Below are 23,983 nucleotides of genomic sequence, written 5' to 3' on the forward strand. Positions count from 1 at the left end.
AATACAGACAGCATAATTTTCTTAGTGTCATGCACCTACATCCCTTCTGAAGCATAAGCGAGATACACCTCAAGTTCTACAAATGTCTGTACTAACTTTAACTGCTGCTCAAAATATGCTCCCAATTAACATGGCAATGTCTGAAAGAGTAACTACTATAATGACAAAGATGTCTTTTCTTAACTTAGAAGGAAGTACATTGCCAAAGAGCAAAAGAGAAGGGTCTTAAAAAGCTGAGGGGGTAGGAAAATGAGAACAGACAGACACGGTAATTAAACCTGGGGTGGCTCCTCTGGTGCCTCATTGTAAGATATGCCTTTCATTAAGTGTAATGGAACTTAATGGATCATTTGCAATGGAGAAACAGTTATACAGCACTCAAAACGCTAAATGTATCCCTTTATTAGCAGCACTGCACATGCACTTTCAAACAAGAAGAAACTGCTATAAGAATGAATCTATTCTATTAATCACTGAATACAGTAAGAACGATGTGCAATGTGTGGTATTTATTAGAAATTCTTAATCCAATGAAATCTTAATAAAATGAAAAATGCTAAACTAAAGAACTATTTTGACAGAAAAAATAAAGTATTTAAATGTGAGCAGAATTGTGTTGGTAAGGTCATATCAGCCAGTGTGAAACAGAAAACTCATTTTAAGTATTACTGAAAACATTACATTTTGCCACTGCCTTTACTACACTACCGTTAAGTCCAGACTCAATCAGTTTCCTGTTTAATAGCCTTGGAGTACACCACAAAAATGTAAGAAATTAAACATTTTTCTCATCGTTCTAATGAATATATTTTATCTGGAATATAAGAACTGCCCTACTGAATCAGACCAGCCATCCATCTAGCTAAGCATTCTGTCTCTGACAGCAGCACCAAGGGACGTTACTTAGAGAAAATATGCAGGTAAGTCTAATGAGAGTCTGAGGTCAATTCCTATTTCATTCGCTAGCATCTACAAACCTTGGGAATTAGGAATGCTAGATGGTGCACCTCTTCCCTATTCTCCTCAGTAACCATTTATGAAGCCATGGTCCATAATTTTTCTAACCCCTTTTTTAACCTGCTGATATTGTCTGTTCCCACAAAATTTTGTGCAACTAAATTCCAGGGGCTCTCTAGCCACTTTATAAGGCAGCACCTTAACTATTTTAAACTGATCTGTTAGTTTCATCATGTGTCCTCTAGTTCAAATACTCAAGTATCTGATGAATAGCCGATCTACTTTAGCCGTAACTATCATCTTCATGATTCTGTATGCAAATACTTAAAATAATAAACAACTCCTGCTGATGTCTTTGGAAATCTAAGTCAAAATAGATTCTACGAAACAATAAGATTTTTTGTTCTCACGTAGTTTTCCTGGCACGCTTTTATTACTGTAGCTCATCTTGTCATCTCAGCTAATATGAGTACACAGAGACAAAACTTTGGTCTGTGATTGATATATTTTTAACTTTCTCTAAAAGATGCAGGTGCTTACATTACAGTGAATAACAAACTAAGGTAACATCCTAAGGATATCCTAAGTAAAATGTTCTTCAAAAAGTCGCTTACAAAGTCAGATTGCTTATCCTTTAGAAAGTTTACTGACAAACACATCTAGTAAGTACAAAATATTATCTAAACAATTTTCAATCAGCTTTATTACCACACTTTAAATCACACTATTGATCAATTATACTGAATGAATCCTTATACAATGTGTATTATCCACTCTGCTGTGCAAATTGTCACATACAAAGATATTATATTTAAATAGATGTCAGCTAAAGTCAAGTGATTTATGGTATCATTACAGGGGCAGCATCAGTAAGCTTAGAGAAAACACACAGGATTACCTACCATACACACACGCACCCTGCACACAGGTATCTCAAGGAAAACAGGTATCTGGAGGACAGGGACTCTGGAGTAATAGATACCGTTGAATTCATAGATATAAAAAAAGTTGTAGGGTTTTTAAGAAGTCACCTACCAGTGTGATGTCTCGGGAAGCAGCAGCTGCACTCATGTGTAAACTAGGTTGCCTGACAGAACTACTGCAGTCCAATGCTCGAGCAAACGTGCCAACCGCACTACAACAGAGAAACAGTAGACAATAAGTGCATAGAAACATGTAACCTTTTTTATTATCAGACTATGTCATGTCTATAAAAGTGTCCTTTTAAAAATAAAAGTCACATACTGTTACTCTTAAGATTTCAGATCTTTGCTAACAAAGGACAATTTGACAACAACAAATCACCAAACACTGCAGTAAAAATTCTGACCTTCTCCGCCAAAAATAACAACCTACATATAAGAACAACAGCACGGAAACAAAAGATACTCAGAATCCTAATATACCAACTTTTTAATGTACCAATTTTTTATTAATTATGAAGTCAAAGATCTTATTCAGTTTGGCTTTTACAACTGTGACTATTCTTTTTAAAATTAAAAAGCTGCAACACTATTTAACAAATTACAATACAATTAAAAAAGGGGGTTCACCATGTTCCCGTGAGGGAATTAATAACACTTAATTCACTTCAGTAATGCATGTCTACTACTTCCATTAGTGAGGGAAAGAAAGCCTATTAGCTTAGTCTAAGGTACCTCCAAAATCATATTTTTGTCACAGGTTTTAAGCAATAATGAAATAAACGGATCTCTCAGCCTACTTAATAAAAGCATTTCAACATTACTGAAATGGACACATTTTTCTCCAAACCTTTACCTTTTTTTTTTTCCACTTTTGTTGATGAATTGTGTATGGCATTTATTATACTTACCAGAGCAACAAAAGATAAGGAATAGAGATGGAGAATTAGCGTGACAGTGACTGTTCTAAACTGCAAACTTCTTGGAAGCACATCTATATATCATGCACAGTGAAGGGAAAGATGTGTAAGAAAATTTGACTGGGCTCAGCATATCATACAGGAAATGAGCAAAGATGCAGTAACACATGAGAAAGATTATTAATTAATAGAACAGAAGTTGCTCCAGTACCCTGAGTTGCATAATGACCCTTGAGGTGCATTGTGTCACTAAGGTATTAGAAAAAAATTATTGCAGTTACAACATGATGTAAGTCCTTCTAAATTCAAAGGCCCAATTACTCACCTAACATTTTTAATACAGTCTAAGCCTCTGGACTAAGGACTGGAGCCTCATTCAGCAATTACACTCCACACATGTGCAGAATTATACCAATGAGGAATGTCACTGACAGATCAACACGCTGAAAGTGTCACATTACTGTGTACTACAAACCTGATATTCAACAATAAAATAATGGAATGTGCATCAAGAGTCTAACTCACTAAGGTATATTATTGCTTGTGGAGAAACTGGTAATAATCTGTTATTGCAATTTTATCTTGAATCTTAAAACATTTAATACTGAATGCATGTTTCAGTACTTGCTGCCAAAAACTTGTAAGACACAGTTAAGATTCAACAGCAGTGATTCACACACTCCAGATATTAACTGCTTAAATTTCTAAAGGCTGTGGAATAAATAAGTTATATTCAAATGTTCCACAACCTTTGCTCCCTCTTTGCAGAGATGGCAAATATGTGACAAGAACACACGCACACATTCTATTTTCTTTTTTAAGAAGTTTGGCAGTACATAAAACAGTATTTGTCCACAAATCAGTCCCAAGAATAAGGCTCTATTGTGAACACATTTCCTGATAGTCTGTCAACCCCTTTAAACATGTTGGCATTGATAAGGGTTGTAGCTAAACAGTCTTTCCTGTGATCCTTCTGTCGTTGCTGTTCAAACCAGTAAAGCAGCATGCAGCATGACTGTATTTCCCTTCTGCTGCTACCTACTAGCTTCTTATCTTCTTTTTGCATAATTAACGTTGTTTTCTTTTGACCATATTTCTAAAATAAAATCAGAGTATGCTATGAAAATTACAAAGAGCATGTCCTCACAAGTCACTCTCTAGCACATCAAACTTTTTAGGCTCACTTCAGAGCCCAAGCATATGTGAATTATGTTGCCCAGTATGTAAACTAAAAGTTAAGATACAACATAAAGCTAGGTTTATTTCAAATAAGTGATAAAGAGATAAGAATTAATGCACTAGTTGACATCATTTCTAGTGCTGTACTGAGTAGGACAGGATCACAACCATCAGAGGAATGCTGTGTGGGAGCATGGAGTACACGAGCACAAAACAAGTAAGAACTACCATAAAATGCAGGCAGTGTGCCATTTTTGGGGGGGGGACAAGGGGTGTGCATCTGTGGCTATATGTTGAAATCAACTTAACTTCCAGTTCACCTTTCCCTGGAAACTTCTGAAAAAGTGAATTTTTCAGACAATCCAAGTAAGTGTAGGAATTCTAGTTAAATAGTCTCAAACTTAACAGTCTCAAAACTTAACAGTTATATACAGTGCTCTTTATAATCTAGCCATGCAATCCAAATCCAAAATTAATTTTAGAAATCATTAATAAACCTTAATTTTTATGTTTTTCCATTTAAAATACAGACATGAGGAACACACTGACATAAAGGTCAAACATTTCCTTTGTCATCTTTCCTTGCATGATTTTTTTTCTAATAATACCACCAAAGAATTATTTTTAAAATGTTAAAAGGAAAAAAAAAAAAACTAACCAATGCCCATTTCCAGAAGACACACTATTGTCTTCACCTACTTGCTACCAAAATAAAACTCAGTAAGCCAACGCAGGCTGAACAGTCAGATCCTAACCACTATTTTTTTCTTTGAAACACTCTTTAATGTAAATGTTCCATTAAGTTGGTAGAATCCAAGTAATAACTTTAAATATTTACTTGAAACTATATTTAATTCAATAACAACAAACTCACGTAACCAAAAAAATGTGCTCAGCAAGTAACAAATTAGTTACTCAATGAGTAATTAAAGTACTGAGCCTTCAAACAGAAACCAACACTCCCCACAGCTCCCAAAATAAGCTAAAGCCAAAAGGCATACAGACAGTGAATTACAGAGGTGCAAGAGGGATGGACAAGAATGATAAACAATTGGTGGTATCAGCAGCGAGATCACTCTGCACAGGCTGTATCAGCAAGCAAGTATAAGCGCTTTAAGGGCTAGACCAAATGATCCAGTGTTACCTTAATTAGGTTTTCCTTGTTTTAACTATCTTAAAGACCAGAACCAAGAACATTGTCTCAAGGAATTATAACAAAAATTGCAGCTGACAACCGTACAAATGTAAAACAAATCAAGATAATCCAGTGTCAGGATCTAAGAATATGGAATAAAGCCACAAATTCGGGAAAACTCAACAATATCTATGTCCAAAAAAACCTGACAGTGAACCCTCTAGGGATGCAGTAGCTCATCATCATTTTGTTGTGCCTGTATGCCCTACATTCAGGCAAAACTTCAGATTAGGTATTGAACACAGAAAATACATTGGTCCAAATTTCTTGTAACCCAACTCTAAGACGTTAAAGGAAGTAATTGTTCAAATTTTTGCATAAGATTAGTATTAGTGGGAGCCAATGAAATGATGAAGCAGCAAACACAAGAGACTGTCATAACACACCTCGAAAGATTCAATTGCTCATCAGTAACTAGTTCTGAAAAGCGACGTTATTTGCCAAAGACAATCTGGAACCACTGTGATTATACATCAGGATACAAATAGCCACTAGTTTCCCAGGTAGCAACAGCAATCTGGCATCAAATCAGATCCAGAAAGTTCTGGATCCAGGCCAGTAACTCTCTACCTAACTTCTTCTACCTCGCAGTCTCAAAAATCCAGCTGAGACAGAGATCCTTTTTAATCTGAGGATGTTTATTTTAAAATTGTTCACTTTTATACATTGTTTCTCTGTTTCCGTGATATGATATGAGTAGTGGGTATACTCTGGACAAACCTGTTTAAAGTGAACCACCTCTGTGCATACATGAATCTGCAAATTCACAAGTTTCCTCACATATTTGCAAATTAATGAATGAGACCTACGCCTCACCTCAGAGTTAAAGTTTTTGAGGAAAATAATTAAGTGGATCTTTGGTGGTTTCCTTACATATTAGGAAGCTCTTTGTTTTCCTTATTATTACATCAGTGTTCCCCTTCACTGTGAGTCGGAAACAGTCCTAAAAGATGACCTCTTAGACTGCTATCAATAACAGCATTTTACAAACAGCCTATTCATATCCAATTGCTCCTTAAGAGAGTCTCGTGATACTTAAAATCTTGGAAAGAAGGAAAAAAAAAAATCCTTCTTCAGTGGAGATGTATGTCACCAGCACAATATTAATTAAAGTTGAAAAATACCCCTGAGATTTTTACTACTGGGTAATGCAAAATCTGTCAGGAAGAACACATTCATAGTAAAATGATGCTGTTCCAGAAGACACATTTTCCTTGCATTTCTAAGCAACTGTCTGTACAGTGCTATGCTTCATTATTATCACTTCAGATATTTAGAGCGCAACAGGAGGTGACATGATAAACATGAACAGTCACCTGCCACTATTCTTTCTCTGAACAACTCTCAAAGTCAGGGTAGAGGGTGGCATTACCTCTCAAGTCCCCTACGCTCCACAGCTAACCTTCAGTTTCATTACTAAACGCATAGAAATGGAACATATGTGAAATCTTTATTATTCAACAGAAATAGAATCGGATACATACAAGTAGTTTAATTCACAGGATATGATTTAAGCGATCATCTGTATTCCATCCTGCAATTTCACAGTCACAGAGGAGATTTACAGCCCCCAAAAAGCAGGTCCATGAAAACGCTGCTGCAGAAATTTTTCCTTTTATAATGCAATAGATCAAAATACATTAAAAAAAGATGCAAGAAGAATTTCAGCTCCAAGTCTGAATTAGCTGATTTCAAATTAATTTGGTCAAGAAGAAATACTGTAACACAAAATGCACAGAGGAATAAATGTACATTGGCCAAGCATGACAGACAGGCAGAAACATAGTATTTTTGATACTCCTAGTAAACTTGATGTGAACATATTTTTCCTTTTTATTGCCAAACCATCTGCCTACCATTAGATGCTGTAATTCACCTTGCTAGCAAATATCTAGTTTTGTGAATACAGCATTGGCATCAAGATTTTTCACCATCTTTACCACATAATTTTATGTTACAATTCTGCCATTAAATTTCATTACCTCTTTAATAAAATCCAATTCCTCTTACTTCTCACCACCCGAAGAGAATCCAGAAGCACACTAATACTGAAGCTTTCAAACCAGTGACTTTTATGTATTTATTTTCATTGATGAGCTTTGGGAGTCTTGTCTACTGCCACTGACTACACTGAATTATCCTGCAAGAACTTGCAAGAGTATTACTATTTGAGCACACTTTTAATGTTTTTACTTATTGTTCTCAGCTGATGAGTGTATTCTTTTCCTCAATATGATGAAAGACATATTGCTAGTTGAAGCTGCATTGTGCTCCCTTCCTCACTGTAAGACAAATTTTTGTAGCAAATAAACCTCCATATACCATGAGTACTTACAACTAAATCAACAGTAACCAACAAGAAAATGAATATAATCACTGTCTTGGAGAAAATGGAAAAATGGAAACAACACAGGAAGGATCAAGCTCTAATTCAAAATGACTAACACATGATTTTCCATTCTTCCATGATTTTACATCAAAAAATAAACAGGCATTCAAATGAAGAGAAAGATGTTATGTTAGCCAGAGGTATGCAACGCCTTTTTAATTTCAAAGTAATCACAGAACAAAATTTTAAGGTAGAGATGCAATGCTTTATTTAAGGCTATTTTAATTAGCCTTCAAAGCTCTGTTTTAGTTGGAAATAAGCTGGGAATATCTGGAAAATAGCTTGATTTAGAGATATATTCTTTCCAGAAGACTATGTTGATAATCTAGTTAGATGAAGCAGAATAAAAGAACTAAATCATTAAGTGTTTCACTGCATCATAAAGTACATAAATGGAACGAGCATGTACCAAAAACTTATCATGTAATGAATTATAGACCAAATTAGCAGATAGAAAGTGAAAAAAAAAAAATGTGTCAGGTCTACGGCTCTCAGCATCTGTCCAGACTGGAGCCCACAACTCTTACCACATTTGAGTCTGGTCAGGACCATTTTTGACTCCTTAACAAATTAAAAAAAAAAAAAAAAAAAAGACAGGACTATTATGTTATACACACAAAAGGAAAGTTTCTATTTCCTAATACTATGCAACTTGGAACAGAGTTAGAAAGAGAACATGAGATCTCACAAGGAAATGAAGTATTCCTTGTATATTACGAATGATAAAGACTGATGACTGGAGAAAACAGGGTGCATCTGTATCAGTGTTTTAGTTCAAATTAGGAATGGAGTTTCAAAGCAACTGCCCCCAGCATCTTTATCTACTGCACTTTAACCAACATCTAAAGGTATCTTGTAGCATGCAAACCAGATTTCTGTTAAGTTAAACAGTAGTTCCACATACTCACAGATATTTAGTCCACAGGACCAGATCAGAGTTAGCCTAAAAATAGCACTGCTCAAAATGTGCATAGTGCGGATGCTAGGTCCTCAGCACCAAACATTTCAGTCCTACAAATCTACTTCTACTGCATTGTACTATTTGCCAACATGGACAGACCTCAACTGCTGTTGCAGCTTCTCAGTCTCCTGTTCTTTGAAGCTAGTAGACACAGAAGAACTATTGCCAATATACATGACAGAACAAAAATTGGTCGATGAAGCTGTATCTTATTTGAATGGAGGAGAAAATCATGTTGGAATTCTCACTGCCAGAGTATAAATGACGGTGCATTACCCAAAAAACAACTCAAAACCAGAATACATTAGTCTGATGCCTCAAGCTTCTCCTGACAGATGCTTTTCCTAGTTCAAGCAAGAGGCCTTTGCCCAAATTACGCTTCAGTAGTAGCAATAAGGTACTTTCAAGATTGGTAAATCCACAGTCAAGCAAGACTATTTAGGGAGCTCAAGGTTAAGGATCCTTCTGCTCAAGTACTCTTACGCTTTTTTTCAAGATCTCCACAGATTTTTCTGGCACTGCTACTCACTGCTACCTCCGATTTCTGGACAGGATAGGCATATTCTTCCACCTTTATATCCAGCAGATTACTGCATACTTAGTGACAGGCCCAGACTGACCAAGCATACAAACCTAGAAAAAAGGCCTCTGGCTCCTGAGACGATAAACAAACCTTGTAAGACTGGGAAAGCTACATGCCCTAGGTCAAATATAAATGTTCTTGCAAATGGGCAATATAAATAGAAAAAGAAAGTGTTTAAACACCTTATAAAGAACCAACAAAGCATGCTTGTGTGACTGAAAAAGCTAAAGCCTACAAGGACAAAAGCAACTCTTCCTTCAACCATAGCACACTGAAAAAACTGAGAAGAAATACTCCATGCCTTTGATGCAGCATGTAAAAAGGATCACATGCGAAAATTCTTTTAAAATTTCAAATACAGATAGCATACAGACACTTAACCAAAATCACATATAGGAATGCATTTAGGAAAAAGTTTTTATTGTGAGAATTTCAAATTTGCAAAACTAAACATAACTCGGTCTCTTCTCCCCGGTAAGAAGTGACAGGACGAGAGGAAATGGCCTCAAGTTGCGCCAGGGGAGGTTTAGACTGGATATTAAGAAATTTTACTTCACTGAAAGGGTTGTCAAGCATTGGAACAGGCTGCCCAGGGAAGTGGTTGAGTCGCCATCCCTGGAGGTATTTAAAAGACGTTTGGATGAGGTGCTTAGGGACATGGTATAGTGGTGGTCTTGGTAGTGTTAGGTTTACGGTTGGACTCAATGATCTGAAAGGTCTTTTCCAACCTATACAATTCTGTGATAACTGCCAGGAACCAGAGAAATACCATTCTCACTGGAAACCCAGCAGGCACAGCCAATGCCCAGTGAACTGCAGCTGGGCCACAGCAGAAATACCTTCTGAGTCTGTAAGCACAGTTTACCAGATCATAATACCAACTCCACTGTAACTCAGGCAGCTTTTAATGGTCCAGTGTAATGAAAGCCTTTACATGCAAGCACACGACATACTGAATTTAAAGCTGCCACAATCATCACAGGAGAACTGTTTCTCCAGAAATTGGTGAAAATCTGTCTCAGAAGCACTTAATGCAACAAAAATGTAATCTTGCAGCCTGTGAATACAAGTATATAGGAGCTTGGAAATAGTTTCTGTCAGTTCAAAAGCAGCTCACAAAGATGAACGGAGTTTTGTGGAAGAACATCAATAAAGTGGTACCTGAGTAACATCCGATTACAGATGGTCATTAGTGATTGCCTACCACAAGATCTTAGATAGCTGCAATTAGTCAGCTATGACCAAGACCCATTCCCGCCATAACAGAAACCTTTTTTACAGAAATTTATCAACTTCTAAACAAATACAATCTTGGTCAGGACACAGCATTGCACGGGATGCCTTAAATAAGAGGACAAAGAGAGAAGAATGTTTTTCTCTAGAAATTTCATTTATTCTCTGTCACTTTCCAGCAGACTGCTTACTGGTACACTCCTCTGGGAACATTTTCAGCTTCACAGTATACTACTTCAGCTCCCCAGTGTGGCTGCAAAATGGGGAGTGGAAGGATGTGAAGGCACGGAAGGAAGACATTTGAGGAAGAAATCCTCAAAAAATGCACATAATCTTCACACAGATTGTATTTTTAAGAATTAGCTGATTGTGAAGAATTAGCTGATAGCACCCCATAACGGTCTGCCCATACATATCCAGGAATTATGGCTGGCAATAGAAGTAGTTCTGTTTTCCAGGTTCTGTTCTATGGAGCATCTACCAGGCATTGTGATCTTCTGAACAGATGCATATTCACACCTATACCCCTCTGGCTTTCTTGGAAATTCAACAGGGGCAGGCAATTTTTACTACTGTATAGAAAGGATACAGCACTAGAAAGTGGGGGAGAAAGAAGAAACCCAGGCAGATCAGCATCTGAACTGTAAAACAATAAATCAGCAACCCATTTCATCATACACAAACTGGAAAATATAAAGCAACTTCTCTCTATTTCCTTCCTGAAATGCTTTGTTCAAAAGAGAAAAAGAATAAAGAACAGAAACTAGAAACAACGTAAAAGGATTATTTGCCTAAGAAGATCTGAAACTATGCTCTGCAACCAGGTTACAGAAAATACAGGAGATGGAGTGATTCAGGATAAAATCCCTACATTACCTGTGATTAACAGTTCTCTGCCATCATTAGAACAGTACATTTGTGCTATATTTGTAAGTATGAATTACAGGACAGGCAAAACATGCTGTATCTTACGAGTGTAGAGTTGTCCTTCAGTAAGAAGTTCATAGAGTTTTGAAAGCTGGTTTTTTTTTTTTTGAAGCAGAGAAATTATTTTTGAAGGTATTTATGAATTCCAAGGGCTTTGATGTTCCTCTCATAAATCTGCATAATCATTATGTTAATTTATAAAATTGAACTGACCAGATTTTTTTCACTAATGAAATGCATCACTTTAAAACTTTTATTTCAACATTCATCCAAGATAATTGCAGTGCATATTATTCAGCTTATATACAAATTGGGCAAGTTCTGCATCCATTTCATTTGTTAAGTTTTTCTTTATTTCTACTCTTAACTTTATATTACACTACAAAATTCCAAGTACTATAGTATAAGACTGAAATATTAGCACTGAAATCCTGTTTCATTTACTCTGAGGGGAAAACAGACTGATGTCTACATTTAAAGTATCAAATTCTACTATAACCTGAAATACAGGCAGTGTAGCATTATTCCAAAACTCACTCTCTTTTTCTCTCTTCTGTATTGGTAGCTTCAATAAATATGCAGAAGATTATGGTCTGATTTTCTCTTTTAGCTAACTGTAGGAAAGAGAAGGGCTCACAAAATGGCAAACAAGTTGAGTAACATGATATAGGGGAATAAATAGGCAGTAGGAAAAGGAATTTTTTTTTATTAGAGGATTTTAATCTTACCGTGCTACAACTAAAAACTGGTCAATCTGACGGTCAGTAAGGGGGCTATCTGGATCCCATACTTTTACTTCCAGCTTTGCCTGTTCTCTGTCATCTAATTCTCCTGTCAAAAGGTAGATGGGACAAAACACTTATTACTCACAATGTTTTTCTCTGTGTATTTCTTGTACTACGTTAAAAAGAGACATTGTACATTTTTAAACACACACACACAGTACTTAACAATCAGCAGTTATCCATTTAAATTCCATAATGCAGCATCAGTAAAATAAACATCTTCCCTTAACATCAGCATTTCAATTTAAGGAGGCGTAGTATCAAAGAACTTTAATAAAATGCGATTATAAACTTGAAACCATAACCTAAGTAACCAGTGGTTTCTTCAAATTGCTTCTCAACTATATCAAAGTTAGGGTTTCACTGAAGCCATATTGAAATTAATTTTACACTTAACCAGCTTTAGCAATTAAATTCTGTCCAATTTGTATTCTATACCCCCAAACCAAAAATCATTATGAAAAAATGCTATCTACTACATTTAATTACTTCTTTCAGCTCTTGCTCTCAGCCACATTATCTGTATCGTTAACACAAATCATATTAAAATTGCTGCGTCTGTTGACTAGTTATATCCTCCTATAAAATAATACATAAGGCTACAGCACAAGAAAGTTACTATATGCTACATTGTGATTTCCCAACTCCCTTTGTCTGAAGAGAGGAATTTGTGTACATGCACATGGTTGAAACAATGGTGGTAGTTTCTGAAATTTCATTTGCCCTGTATTCATTATTAAAAGAGTATGGCATTTGTACTGCTTGGAAGAACAGTGAAGTGTGAAGACGCTACAATGATTCATGTTCATATGGAAGCCTAAATCTTGGCTTGACTACTGTACCAATAACTTCTACTGCAAAATGAGAAACATTACAGAGGCTGATTAGGCAGGCCACACGTATTCTACTACTATGAAAAATTTACCTATGGGATGTAGCCAACACATTTGGGGCCACAACAGATGACAAGAGCAAAGTTAGAATCATTGTCTTTCCTTGGCATTTTAGAATACGAGCATGTTCTCCTTTCAGTGAACATGTGAAAAACTCAAATGTTCAGTCACATGCCAGTACGTCTATGAGCTAGTAGAAGAATAAAAACCTGTTCTCAAGTACAGGCATTCCACTTCCTTTGAAAATCTAGGCTGTGTAGGTACCTCTGAGCACACAGAAGATCCCTTTAGTCTGCGTTACTTCTTATGACTTAATGAAAACAGCCAGTCTAAACATGCATAGTATCATCAAGACATGAAATAACCTATACACTTAAGAGTCTGGAAGCAGAGTGCAAACCAAGCACTGGCTTTTGTGAAATCCGATCATATATGGCGAGTTTCTCTAGCACATTCATTCTGGAAGGAAATGAAAATGTGGTATATATTTATCCCTAACAAATACACGAGTTAGAACTGCACCATGCTGTCTGGCTAAGGTTTCAGGAACAAATTTCACAGTCACATTCTCAGAAAAAAAAAGTAAATTACTTTCTTCTGATACGCAGGCAATAAAGAATTGTCTGCCTAATGGGACTTATGCTTCTGTTTAAGCTAATTCACATCCAGTACTGGAGACAAACTGTTAATTTCTGGCAATCTTGGGTAGGATTTTAGGTCTATAAACTTATTCAATGGACTACACACTTGTCAATACATTCATTTTTTCCATCTGTGACAGACACATTGTGGGTGATGTTCTACATTTTATAAATAATCTCTGAGCACTTCATTTCAATCTGTTAATATATAGTTTTTAAATATCTTTAATGCTAGTTAACTGTTTCAGGACATCATAATTGTAGAAGTATGACAAAACCCAATACTTAGGCAGGGTATACGTCTCACAAAGAGAAAACATCACGCAAGCACAGCACAAGTATTCAAACAAAACGTGTCACTCTCCTGAATCAAGTTTGCAAAAAGATGAAAAAAAATGGCAATACTACATGTCTTACTTCAATTAGAGGTAATTAAACAATTGCTACTGCAAAATGTTGGTCTAACTATTGATAAAGATAAATCTGAAATATTGCCTAACAGTATTTTGTAATGGCAGTAGACACAAATAGGATACGAGCAACGGAGTAGCTACACCAAAAGAATCCAACCACATATAATGTAATATTTGCAATATTAAATATTGCTGCAACAATGGTAGACAGAAAGGTTTCCAGAAGATATGTGGTCTCTGCCAAACTGCATTTACAAAAAATGCTTCATTTCCGATTTTCCACTTAAATTGCAGGATATTATCACTGAAACAGGAGGAAAAGTAACCTAAACAGATCAAATCATGAAGGCAGTCAAGCAGTGCTGTAGAAATCTTTGAAAAGTTGATTTCAGGAATAAAAATTTTTGTTTACTTCCTTTGAATGTGCAGAAAGACTCAGTATAGGAGGATCACATAAGATAAACAGGTCTTCTTTCAAAATAGTAATTATAAAAACCCCTCTGTTTTCCTTGAGCTGTCTTCCCTTAGTTAATCATGCCTGTACCTTATTCTATAGGATTTTTGACATGACCGACCCCTTTAAAACTACAACACAACTTCTCTGTTAACACCTCTACATTTATGCTGAATTTGACACAGAACTGTAAGACATTCAAACTGAGCAGGTATAAAAGCTGACATGGTATTAATTCCTTGTACTGCAAACTCCAGGACACAAACAGAATGGGGGAGTTTAACTTTTAACATTTTCAGCATTGCATCTGAGAAGGTTCTCAGGTTCTGTTTTACAAGTGTTACCTTCGCTCACCACCACTGACACACCAATTATGGCTTCTGAGAAGCTCTAGGCTATTTTTTTGCATGGCTGGTATGACATACCAGTGTATCCAATTTATTTTGAGTGCTGCTTGTAATTTTATTATAGCCAATCTAATCCTGAAGATTAATTTTACTGGAAAACATTAGTAGATGGCCAGAAATATGCCTGGTTTTCGCCTCATTAGTCATTCAATGCCTTACTTCTCATGCTTCTCTTCTAAAAAAGAGCAAAATGTTATTTTTTTTCTTAAAAAAAAAAAATTAAAAATTAAGCTCTGCATTTCAGTTAGTCATTTTAAACAAAGATATGCACCCCCAGAAAACAACTGTAAGAAAAGTTTTACAAAACAAAAGTAAACCAAATGCAACTTTTAACCGAACACAATTAAGATGAACTACAAGAAATTAAATATATACTTAGTCTTTTAGACTTCACTTCCTGCAGATAAATACCCCCAAGGTAATTAGTACATTAGATTCAGCATGATTCTATGTTCTTCTTATAACATATCCAACTAAAAGAAAATAACCTGCAATATGAACTATGAACATTTTCTTAGAGTGCAATTATTTTAATTTTACAGACACATAACAATGCTGCAATATTGTATCCTTTTAAGAAACTGAAATATGAAATCTATAAAAATTGGATTTTTTAAAAAATGTTTTTTAGGGAAACAATGCCAATTCCACTTTTAATGACAAACAGTTGACAAGGTATCTGAAAAATAGCCAGGAGAACAGTTTTCAGAGATGCCACTTGTCAGGTACAATGTCTTCTTACTTTTGTACTTTGCACAATTTGCACTATTTTTCAAAATACCTTTTTATTTTCATTTTCAAAAAGTAATTTAGCAGTCACATCAATCCAAACATATAAACTAGACACCTGCAGTGCTCAGCTTTCTGAGTGAATCCATCTTTCATTATATGCAAAATAGAGATAGCAGCTGCTGTATCCTTAATCACATGGGACAGAAAATCCGTAGCTGCGACTTTTTGGTCATATTAACACATAGCCATGGACAGCAGTTGGATACCAGATCAACAGTTTGTACAAGAGAGTTCCTCCTACTATGGAAATTCATTCAGGGCTTGGTACAATCTCTTGAAACCAGCCAGGAGTTTTGACTCATGCATTAATTACCCAGACTCACTAGATACCTAAGCACATAAACATGAAGGCCTTTGTCGATGTTTATATTCTTAAAGCTTGGCACATATCTAAGAAGTAAATTCAGTGTCTTCAGCTTTGTGCTTCAGTTTTATACCTGTGAAACAGGAGTATCTCTTAGCTACACTGCAAGGATGCAGAAGAGATACTTGTCAGTTCTTACCCTCCCTTAGTCCAGTTCAGCATGCAACACAATGAAATTTCTGTTATTGGAATACAGGATCAGATTTAGTAGATACAGAATTTAGCAGATTTTTGCCAGAACTCTTTGGCAGTATATTAACTGCAGGTAATCCTAAATGTCTGTTTGAATATAGCTCCATGTGCTAGGTAACATTGTAAAAATAGGCAACTAATCACTGAAAATGAGGTTCCAATTCATGAACCACCTTTTCATGAGATTTAGACTGCTTGTCTGCAAACTTTTTCTCTAACTTACAGATGAGAAAAATAGCATCACATTGGATTTTCTTATACTGTCTAGCTATGAACAAAGTTCCAGACATTAAGCCTGTCTGTCTAAAGTAAAATCGGAGCTTTCTCCTTCAATGAAAAGTTCATTAGTTCCCCTCTAAAACATTCAGGGTATTCATTCTGCATAAAATGAATTATACATTCATACACAGAGTCTAATTATCACAAAACATCACACAGCTTTTAACAAACAACTGATGGCGGGGGGGCATGTACAGCTTAACTGAGAAAGCCGGTTACAAAACGTCAAAGTAATTGCCACTGGGAAAATAAGTTTTACATGAGGTATAGGAGGAAAGACATCTTTCAGATGGATGCAAACTTTATCTACTGACACTTAATGCGTTCAACTGGGCATAAATTGAATTCATGGTAAACAGCTAGCTGACTGTTGGTCTTAACTAACAGAAATTACAACCCTTATCACTATAAAAGCTCACAGACACAGAATTCATATTACTAATTTTTAATTTGAATTTTTTTTATGATTTGTGATTCTCACCAGTACTGACAATCAAAAATCATCCAGAAAAAAAGTTCAAAAACTTGCACTCAATTCTGCAAAAAATAAAACTGATTTATGTGCAAATAACATGGGAAAGCTTAGATTATTTTAAAAGCATAGGCAAAAGGAAAATTATCTGTTTACTTTTCAATTGCAGAACAATTCCCCCCCTTAGCTTGCCTGACAGATGTAAATCCAAGATTTCAATTAGTCATTCACACAATGAGTTGTGTGTTTACATAAATCTTATGGTAAAACTCAATTTATGAACATAACACATGTATGAAGACTAGAAATTGAAAACAGACTATACAAAGACCACGTATAGACTACAAATGAAAGGTATCACTCAATACAAGCCCATTATTTGTCTACAGCAACTTAAAATACTGCTGAGTATTTTCTAAGCCAATAAAACATGCATAGTCCAATCGCCTCCTATCCACTAGAGCTCTAGCCTATAAAAAAAAATAAAATAATTTTTCACTTGAAAAATCCCTTTCAAATTAAACTGCCTCCAACTCCAACAGCCTTAGAGCTCTCTCAGTGCTCAACCTTGCAGTGCTTGTAAATCAACCACTGATGATCAAAAGACAAGACCTCACAAAGCACTCAAAAGAGCTTTAATTCATCATGTTCTAAATTCCTAGAAATAAACAGAAAGAATTACAACTGGGCTCAGAATAAACTAAACTGTAACCACGCAGTAATGACAAACTTCTCCATAATGCTGCATCAAGAATGGCTGGCTTATGGGAATGTCCAGTGCTGGAAGAAAGGAACAAGTAAGGTTGCCTCTTTCCCTAAACCCTACAGAACAGTATGCAAAAAGGAACTTCCACAGATCGGAGAACATGGAGGCATAATGTCCTAAAATCATATCATTCTTCACTTTATAGTCCTTACATTAAATCTCATTTAGGTAGAATCTCCGCTGTTACAGAAATGAAATTAAAAAAAAGGTCCTTCCATTTTAGCTTTTTATGGCAATTCTAAAGGCAATGACCTAAATTAACATATTGTGTAAAACTACAAGGTCACCTTCAGTTCAAAAGCAAGGACAAATATTCAACTAATTAAAAGATACCCGAAATTCACCTTTATTTTGGAATTGGCTTCTTGTACTCCTTTGATATCTGTGAATAAAGCTGCATTATGTGACTTGCACCAAAATTCCCTGCCCCTCACCCCATTTTACATTAATTTTTTGGTTGGTAGACACTGTGCAGTGGTCTAGCACCTGTTACAATCTGAATACTGAAAGACTGCAACAGTTTTTCTGAACTCCTGAAATAACAACACATGAGGTAAAACAGTTTTCAGGAAAGCATAGTGAAAATGACTCTGTACATAAACAGGAACAGTACCATACTACATATGAATATTAACAATATTGAAAATACTTGTTTTGCAAAGAGGGATACTGCAATGCACAGACATTGTACTCTTCCAAAAAACCCCACTAAATTAAAATGAAATCTCTAGTCCTGCAATTTTTTTTTTACATAAACTTAATGTTATGAATATGCAAATTCACTCTGACTACAGTATTCTACAAATAAATAAGGCTATTCATTTGCATAAATTTAAACAAAACATAATTTAGAGAAGAACTTTTTCTTTAGGATTAAATGTATTTTGACTTATTCAAGTGTAAAAAACACACTTCATCTGCATCTGATATTTGGTTTTCATCTTCTACAGAATAAACTTAAAAGAAAATCAGACTTACAGTAAAACAGCAAAGGAAACAAACATGTGAACTTACAATAAGTCCATTTAGGCAAAGTTACTGAGGTAGAAAAAAACAGCAAAGTCAATTAAATCCTAAGACGTTGCTGCTTGAAAGGCGATTTGAGTGCTTGCTGTGATACATTATTCGGGATAATAAGCACATACACAGCATACAATAAACAACTGTATCCTTCATAAGACTGACTACCCTACAGAACTCATTTAGTATTTGAACAATCTCGGCCAAGGCTCTACAGCTATTATTAATTAAGAAATATTTCTGAAAGCAATCATGCACAACCTTCCACACCAACGCAGCACAGACCATGCCTAAGTCTCCTCAAGAAGCTAAAGACAACAGGAAATCCTTGCTCTCTTGTTACGAAGACTAAAACTCCAACTGACTTCTCTTCAAGTATAAAGCAGACTTGAGAAAGTTAGACCTGTTTTTACAATTCGGGTCAAGGACAGGGGATAAAAAAAAGACCACTCCAACAATCCCCAAGCAGAACAACCCGAATAACTCGCCTCAACTGTTGAACAGTTTTTATAAGATGTAATTGCTAAACAGCACAATTTCCAACTTTCTAATTTATCATTTGACTGTTAATGTAAGAAGTTGTGAATGATCTGAGAATTGAAGCTCAGAAATTTCTGTTATCACATTATATAAGAATACTATATTATAATTATAGTAAGTAAATACGGAAGAAAAGAACCAACTTAATCCATGTAACTGCTTGTTTGATCAAAATTATACATGCACTTAATACCTCGATGAATTGTACCAAAAGGCAACAAATATGTTTAAATAACGTTACTAAAAAGACTTCATAAAACACTATGTTTTATAATGCAAAGCTTCCAAATACCTAATTGAGTTTTTGTAGTATATGTGGCTGCAACCCTAAACTACTAATTTCCCCTGCATCTGCAAGGTTAGGCAGAAGTAAATGAAGTGTTTACCGAAAACAGGCACAAAGAGGCCATTTCCATGTGCTTTGTTTGTTTAATTTATAGTAAAGCTGATAAAAGTCCATAAACATGCATTTAACTGCCCAGCACATAAATCACTAACTCAGTTCCCTAGTAGAGAGATTGGCAAGACCAATATAAAGGATATTATAATCATATTAAAATTTTACATGAACAACACCGTAAAGAGTATTTTACTACCTGTGATGATCATGCATTTAACAGTTAATTATGAAAAATTCACTCCACTGAGCTTAATAACAAGAAAAAAAATCTGAAAATCGGACAAGTGACTACCATATTTAAATTCGCTAACCCTCAAGAAACAGCTCCTTCTTTTAGAAGGTATTACAGAAAAACTTTTCCTGTTAACTCACAGTCAAAAGTGCAACCAACAGAAACTCCATTTGATAACAAAATTTATTTGAGTACACATAAACAGGAGTTTTATTCTGGTGTATTACCTTTGTCGAGATTCATCTCATCTAACCTTAAACATCCTCTGATCTATTTTAGATATCCATCTTCACCTGAGATGAATCTCATCTAGGCAACATTCTTCTACTCTGACCATAAAGGTAAGTCTTACTGGGTTAGCACAGTCACACCTTTTCTGTCTCATATTCTATTCCCATTTCCACAAGTAGGAACTCCTGAATCTGCTTGTTTTATCTTTTGTTCCACGCATTCCTTCCGAAAACTTCATTAAAATAAAAAGCCATCATCTTTTAGTTGAACCAATTGCCCTCAAAGATGTCTCCACTTCTGGCATATTCTGACTGTTATTTTGAAATAATCATTTATTTTGCTGCTCACTTACTACATTTTCCAACAACTTTGAAGCTTCAATGCATTTCACACTGAACTTGGTGGAATAGATTTCTACAAGGTTCCTGGGCATCTTCTTGAAGCAAATGCAAGTTAGGCATAAATGTTTCCTTTTATACTTGCTCCCAAAGGTAGTTCTGGTACCAGAATTTGAACTTTGCTTTGTGCTGTCTAGATCTCAGTAAGGTCAGCCTGAATTGACAAGAAATCTGGTTTTAGACAACAGAGTATGGACACTCAAATTACTGAATGTAGAACAAAAGAGGTGCACAAGCTACTACACAAACGAGATCCTCCACCCCATCCACATAAAGTACTTTATAGTTGACAGCTTTTTCCACGAAAATCTTTTCCTCACATGCCAACATACCGCTCACTGAAGAGCCTAAAGCTGCTGCTGTTGTCACCTTCTGTGTGCACAGAAAAAGCAATTTTTTCTTTGATGACTGTACCTAAGCAACTACGTTTAAACTAAATCCACTGACTTATTCTTGTAATTGCAATTTGGTTCATTCACAAAGGAAACATTAACTACTTCAGGACAACATGGCCTCAAAATCATCAGCCCTCATGATTTCTTAAAGCCAGTTAAAAATGAAAGGCTAGACCTACAGTATTTGTGAAGTACTAAACTCAGGAAAAAAGAGCCAATATTTTATGAATTTTATTTTCTAAGAACTGCCTATTGTATTAATGCATCCAGTTCTTATATCCAGCAATTGTCATAAGACTGATCACTTAGCACAAATTACAGACCATATTTTCTGAAAATTGATAGGACACTAAGACACAGTATTTGTTTATCCTGTCAGACATTTCTCATAGACACACATTATCTGTCTTCAGAGTCTAACAACTGCATGGCTTTCCAATTTTTAATACTTAAATATTAGAATACAGAATATTCTAAAAATATTTCATGTTGCCTGATAAACTTTGTCTTCTCACAACAGAATGCAATCATTGCAACTGCATCAGCACTAACAGAGGTAATCCAGCACACAGACTTTTGACAAAAGAATCACTGCACCATTCAAACAACTCCTGCAGGTGTCTGGCTAATATGAGTGATTCTTCAAATTCAGCAGTGGTCCTTCCAATAAATGGGAGTATTATGTACTATGAAGTAACAGAACAGATCCCTCCTCATGAGATTACAGCTGGGTTCCACTATTCTAAAACATATTTTTCAATTATTAAATGAAAACTTCAGTGTATATGGGAAGCATTTAAAGTACCAGAAAATACAATACACTGAGTCTAAGCATCCTGTACTTTCATAAGGTTAAAAATCCAAACAGTATGTAGATGAGTTTCTTGTCTCTTCAGTTGTAACAATTTTTAAACTTAAAATCCTGGAATTCCAATATTCCCAAACATTAACAGGCTTGAACTCAGAGTTTAATAGTTTCTATCTGATATGTCTAGTTTATTAAAAACAACATGCTCTTAGAACTGAGTTGCAGTAAGAAGCAAACAAACAGAGAAGACATTAGGAAATACCTTTAAAGGAATTATTTTTTTCTTTTTCAAAATGGAGAGAAGTTCTAGGGGTCTTGGATACAAGTCCTCTGAACATCACCCAAAATTTACAGCTTAAATGTCCCCAACTGCTCCCCTTCTTTCTATTAAGCGCTCAGCTACTTGAACCCCATTACTTCTAAAATGCCTTCCCTTCAAGAAATGGAACTGACTGCACAGCAAGTGCTATTTCTAGGCACTCTCTGGATATTTTCAGATGTGCAAGAGGGACTCTGTGTTTTTATACAGATACTTTGAATAAAGTTTATAATTTTATTTCTTAAAAAGAAAAAAAAAAAGCTTTGAATAGAATGTCTTTCCTACAGGCTACTTCTACCTCCATTTCAGAGACTCTAATTCCTCTTCCTCTCTATATCTTAGTAAGAGGGTAGTCCTCTTCCCCGCCAACTCCAAACACTTTGTTCCGCTTTAAATGGCCAAAGAGTACTTAACTGTGTCAAATTCCTGCTCCATAAAGAATTCCCCAGAACTCAGTGATCTCCTTTTTTAAACCTAGATACAACAGATAAGCAGTACTCAGCTACGAACAGGACTGCAGCTGGGAGGGGACAATTAGCATGAGAAAAATTCCATGCAGCAGTACACAAACATCCCTGTAACAGTGACTATAATTAAGATCAGCCCTCCAGGCTAATTAAAACAGGGATTTGCAAACAGTTTGCCACTGCTGGTGGCAGTACTCAATTAGTACTAAGTACTGCTAGTCCTAACAGCCAGTTCTCTAGATAAACCTCTAAACCTAATAATTCCCACCACACCTGTCAACCTCTTGATGCTTGTCTCCTTCCATATATCTCTGCATGGAGACTAAAATCTCATTTCCCACCAACTGCCAATCAACCCTAACCCTTCATGCATCCATCATCACATTTCCCACTCCGACATGCCTCTGTTTTGCCTAGTGATCGCTAGCTCCATGTGACTTGCTCAGCGTTCAGCATCCGTACAGCAGGCACTATGAGCAGAGCCGGATGAGCTGACAGAAGCTGCTGCTATACACAGGCAATTAATTAGCAGTAAAACACTCTTACCAGGCACTTTCCACTGTTCAGGTAAGTGTGTGCACGCTGATAGCTGCGAACAGCTGCCACTGTGATGCTGCCCAGGATAACATCGGCTGGGAATCTTTGTGTGCCCAAAGACACCCTTCAATCACCTGAACAACTTAAGACAGGTAGGGAAAGTTCGGAAGTTAACTCCCTCTATAATCTTACTTTCTAGCAGGTAGTTTTGTGATAAATCTCAGAAATTACCCCATGTTTTTACAAGAGAGAAACAAAATTTTTAAAGGTTAGTAGTTGCTCTGTTAACCGAATCATACTATGCATGTTATACTTTTTATTATATTGCAGTATTATAATCTAATTATACTGAAGACTTTTTGGTAGGTATTAATGCTGTTAGCTTAACATTAGTGTTTGCACTTCCTAATCTTCGAGTGTTCCTTTTATTTTTAGACTGAGATTTGCTAAAAGCTCAACATATTGTCTCAAGCCTTTATGGAAAAGTCAGCTGAAACCGAGCATGCTAATGGCAATGACTGAACACATACAAAGAAGTTATCTACTACCCAGCATCATCACTGGAGGAAAGGTGACTAAGTAGCAGTTTGAGGTTTCTCTTGCAACTTCTCTTAATGAAAAATAACTGTAGGTAAGCACAGAAAAAGATGTGGCCGATGATCGTCTTTGAAGATAGGTGTTTTGATTAAACAACTCTCCTCACGTGCTTGTTTAGTAAGAGGTAAACTTCCAGTCCCAACTTTTTCTCTACAGATAAAGAAGCACTTCCCTAGGATAAAAGGCAGAAGACTGTGGGCTGAATCTCGTCAGTAGGTTGTTAAGCTGGAGCACCATATTAGAATCGGTTCAAGTTGGAGGTCTCTAGCCCAACCTCCTCCTCAAAGCAGGCTCAGCTGTGAAGTCAGACCACA

The 23,983-nt window shown here is 35.9% G+C and overlaps 1 protein-coding gene across 2 annotated transcripts in view; it reads right to left on the reverse strand.

Annotated features, from left to right (window-relative positions):
- MTA3 (metastasis associated 1 family member 3) overlaps nucleotides 1–23,983 on the reverse strand; it is a 144,849-nt gene that overhangs the window by 73,050 nt on the left and 47,816 nt on the right. For both annotated transcript variants that reach the window (XM_072858264.1, XM_072858265.1), the window contains exons 7-8: nucleotides 11,996–12,098; nucleotides 1,993–2,092 (exon numbers count right to left, since the gene is read on the reverse strand). In XM_072858264.1, coding sequence (XP_072714365.1) covers nucleotides 1,993–2,092; nucleotides 11,996–12,098 — 203 coding nt within the window. The remainder of the gene's footprint in view (nucleotides 1–1,992; nucleotides 2,093–11,995; nucleotides 12,099–23,983) is intronic.

The sequence above is a fragment of the Ciconia boyciana genome, chromosome 3 (assembly GCF_034638445.1).
Source record: "Ciconia boyciana chromosome 3, ASM3463844v1, whole genome shotgun sequence".
NCBI lineage: Eukaryota > Metazoa > Chordata > Aves > Ciconiiformes > Ciconiidae > Ciconia > Ciconia boyciana.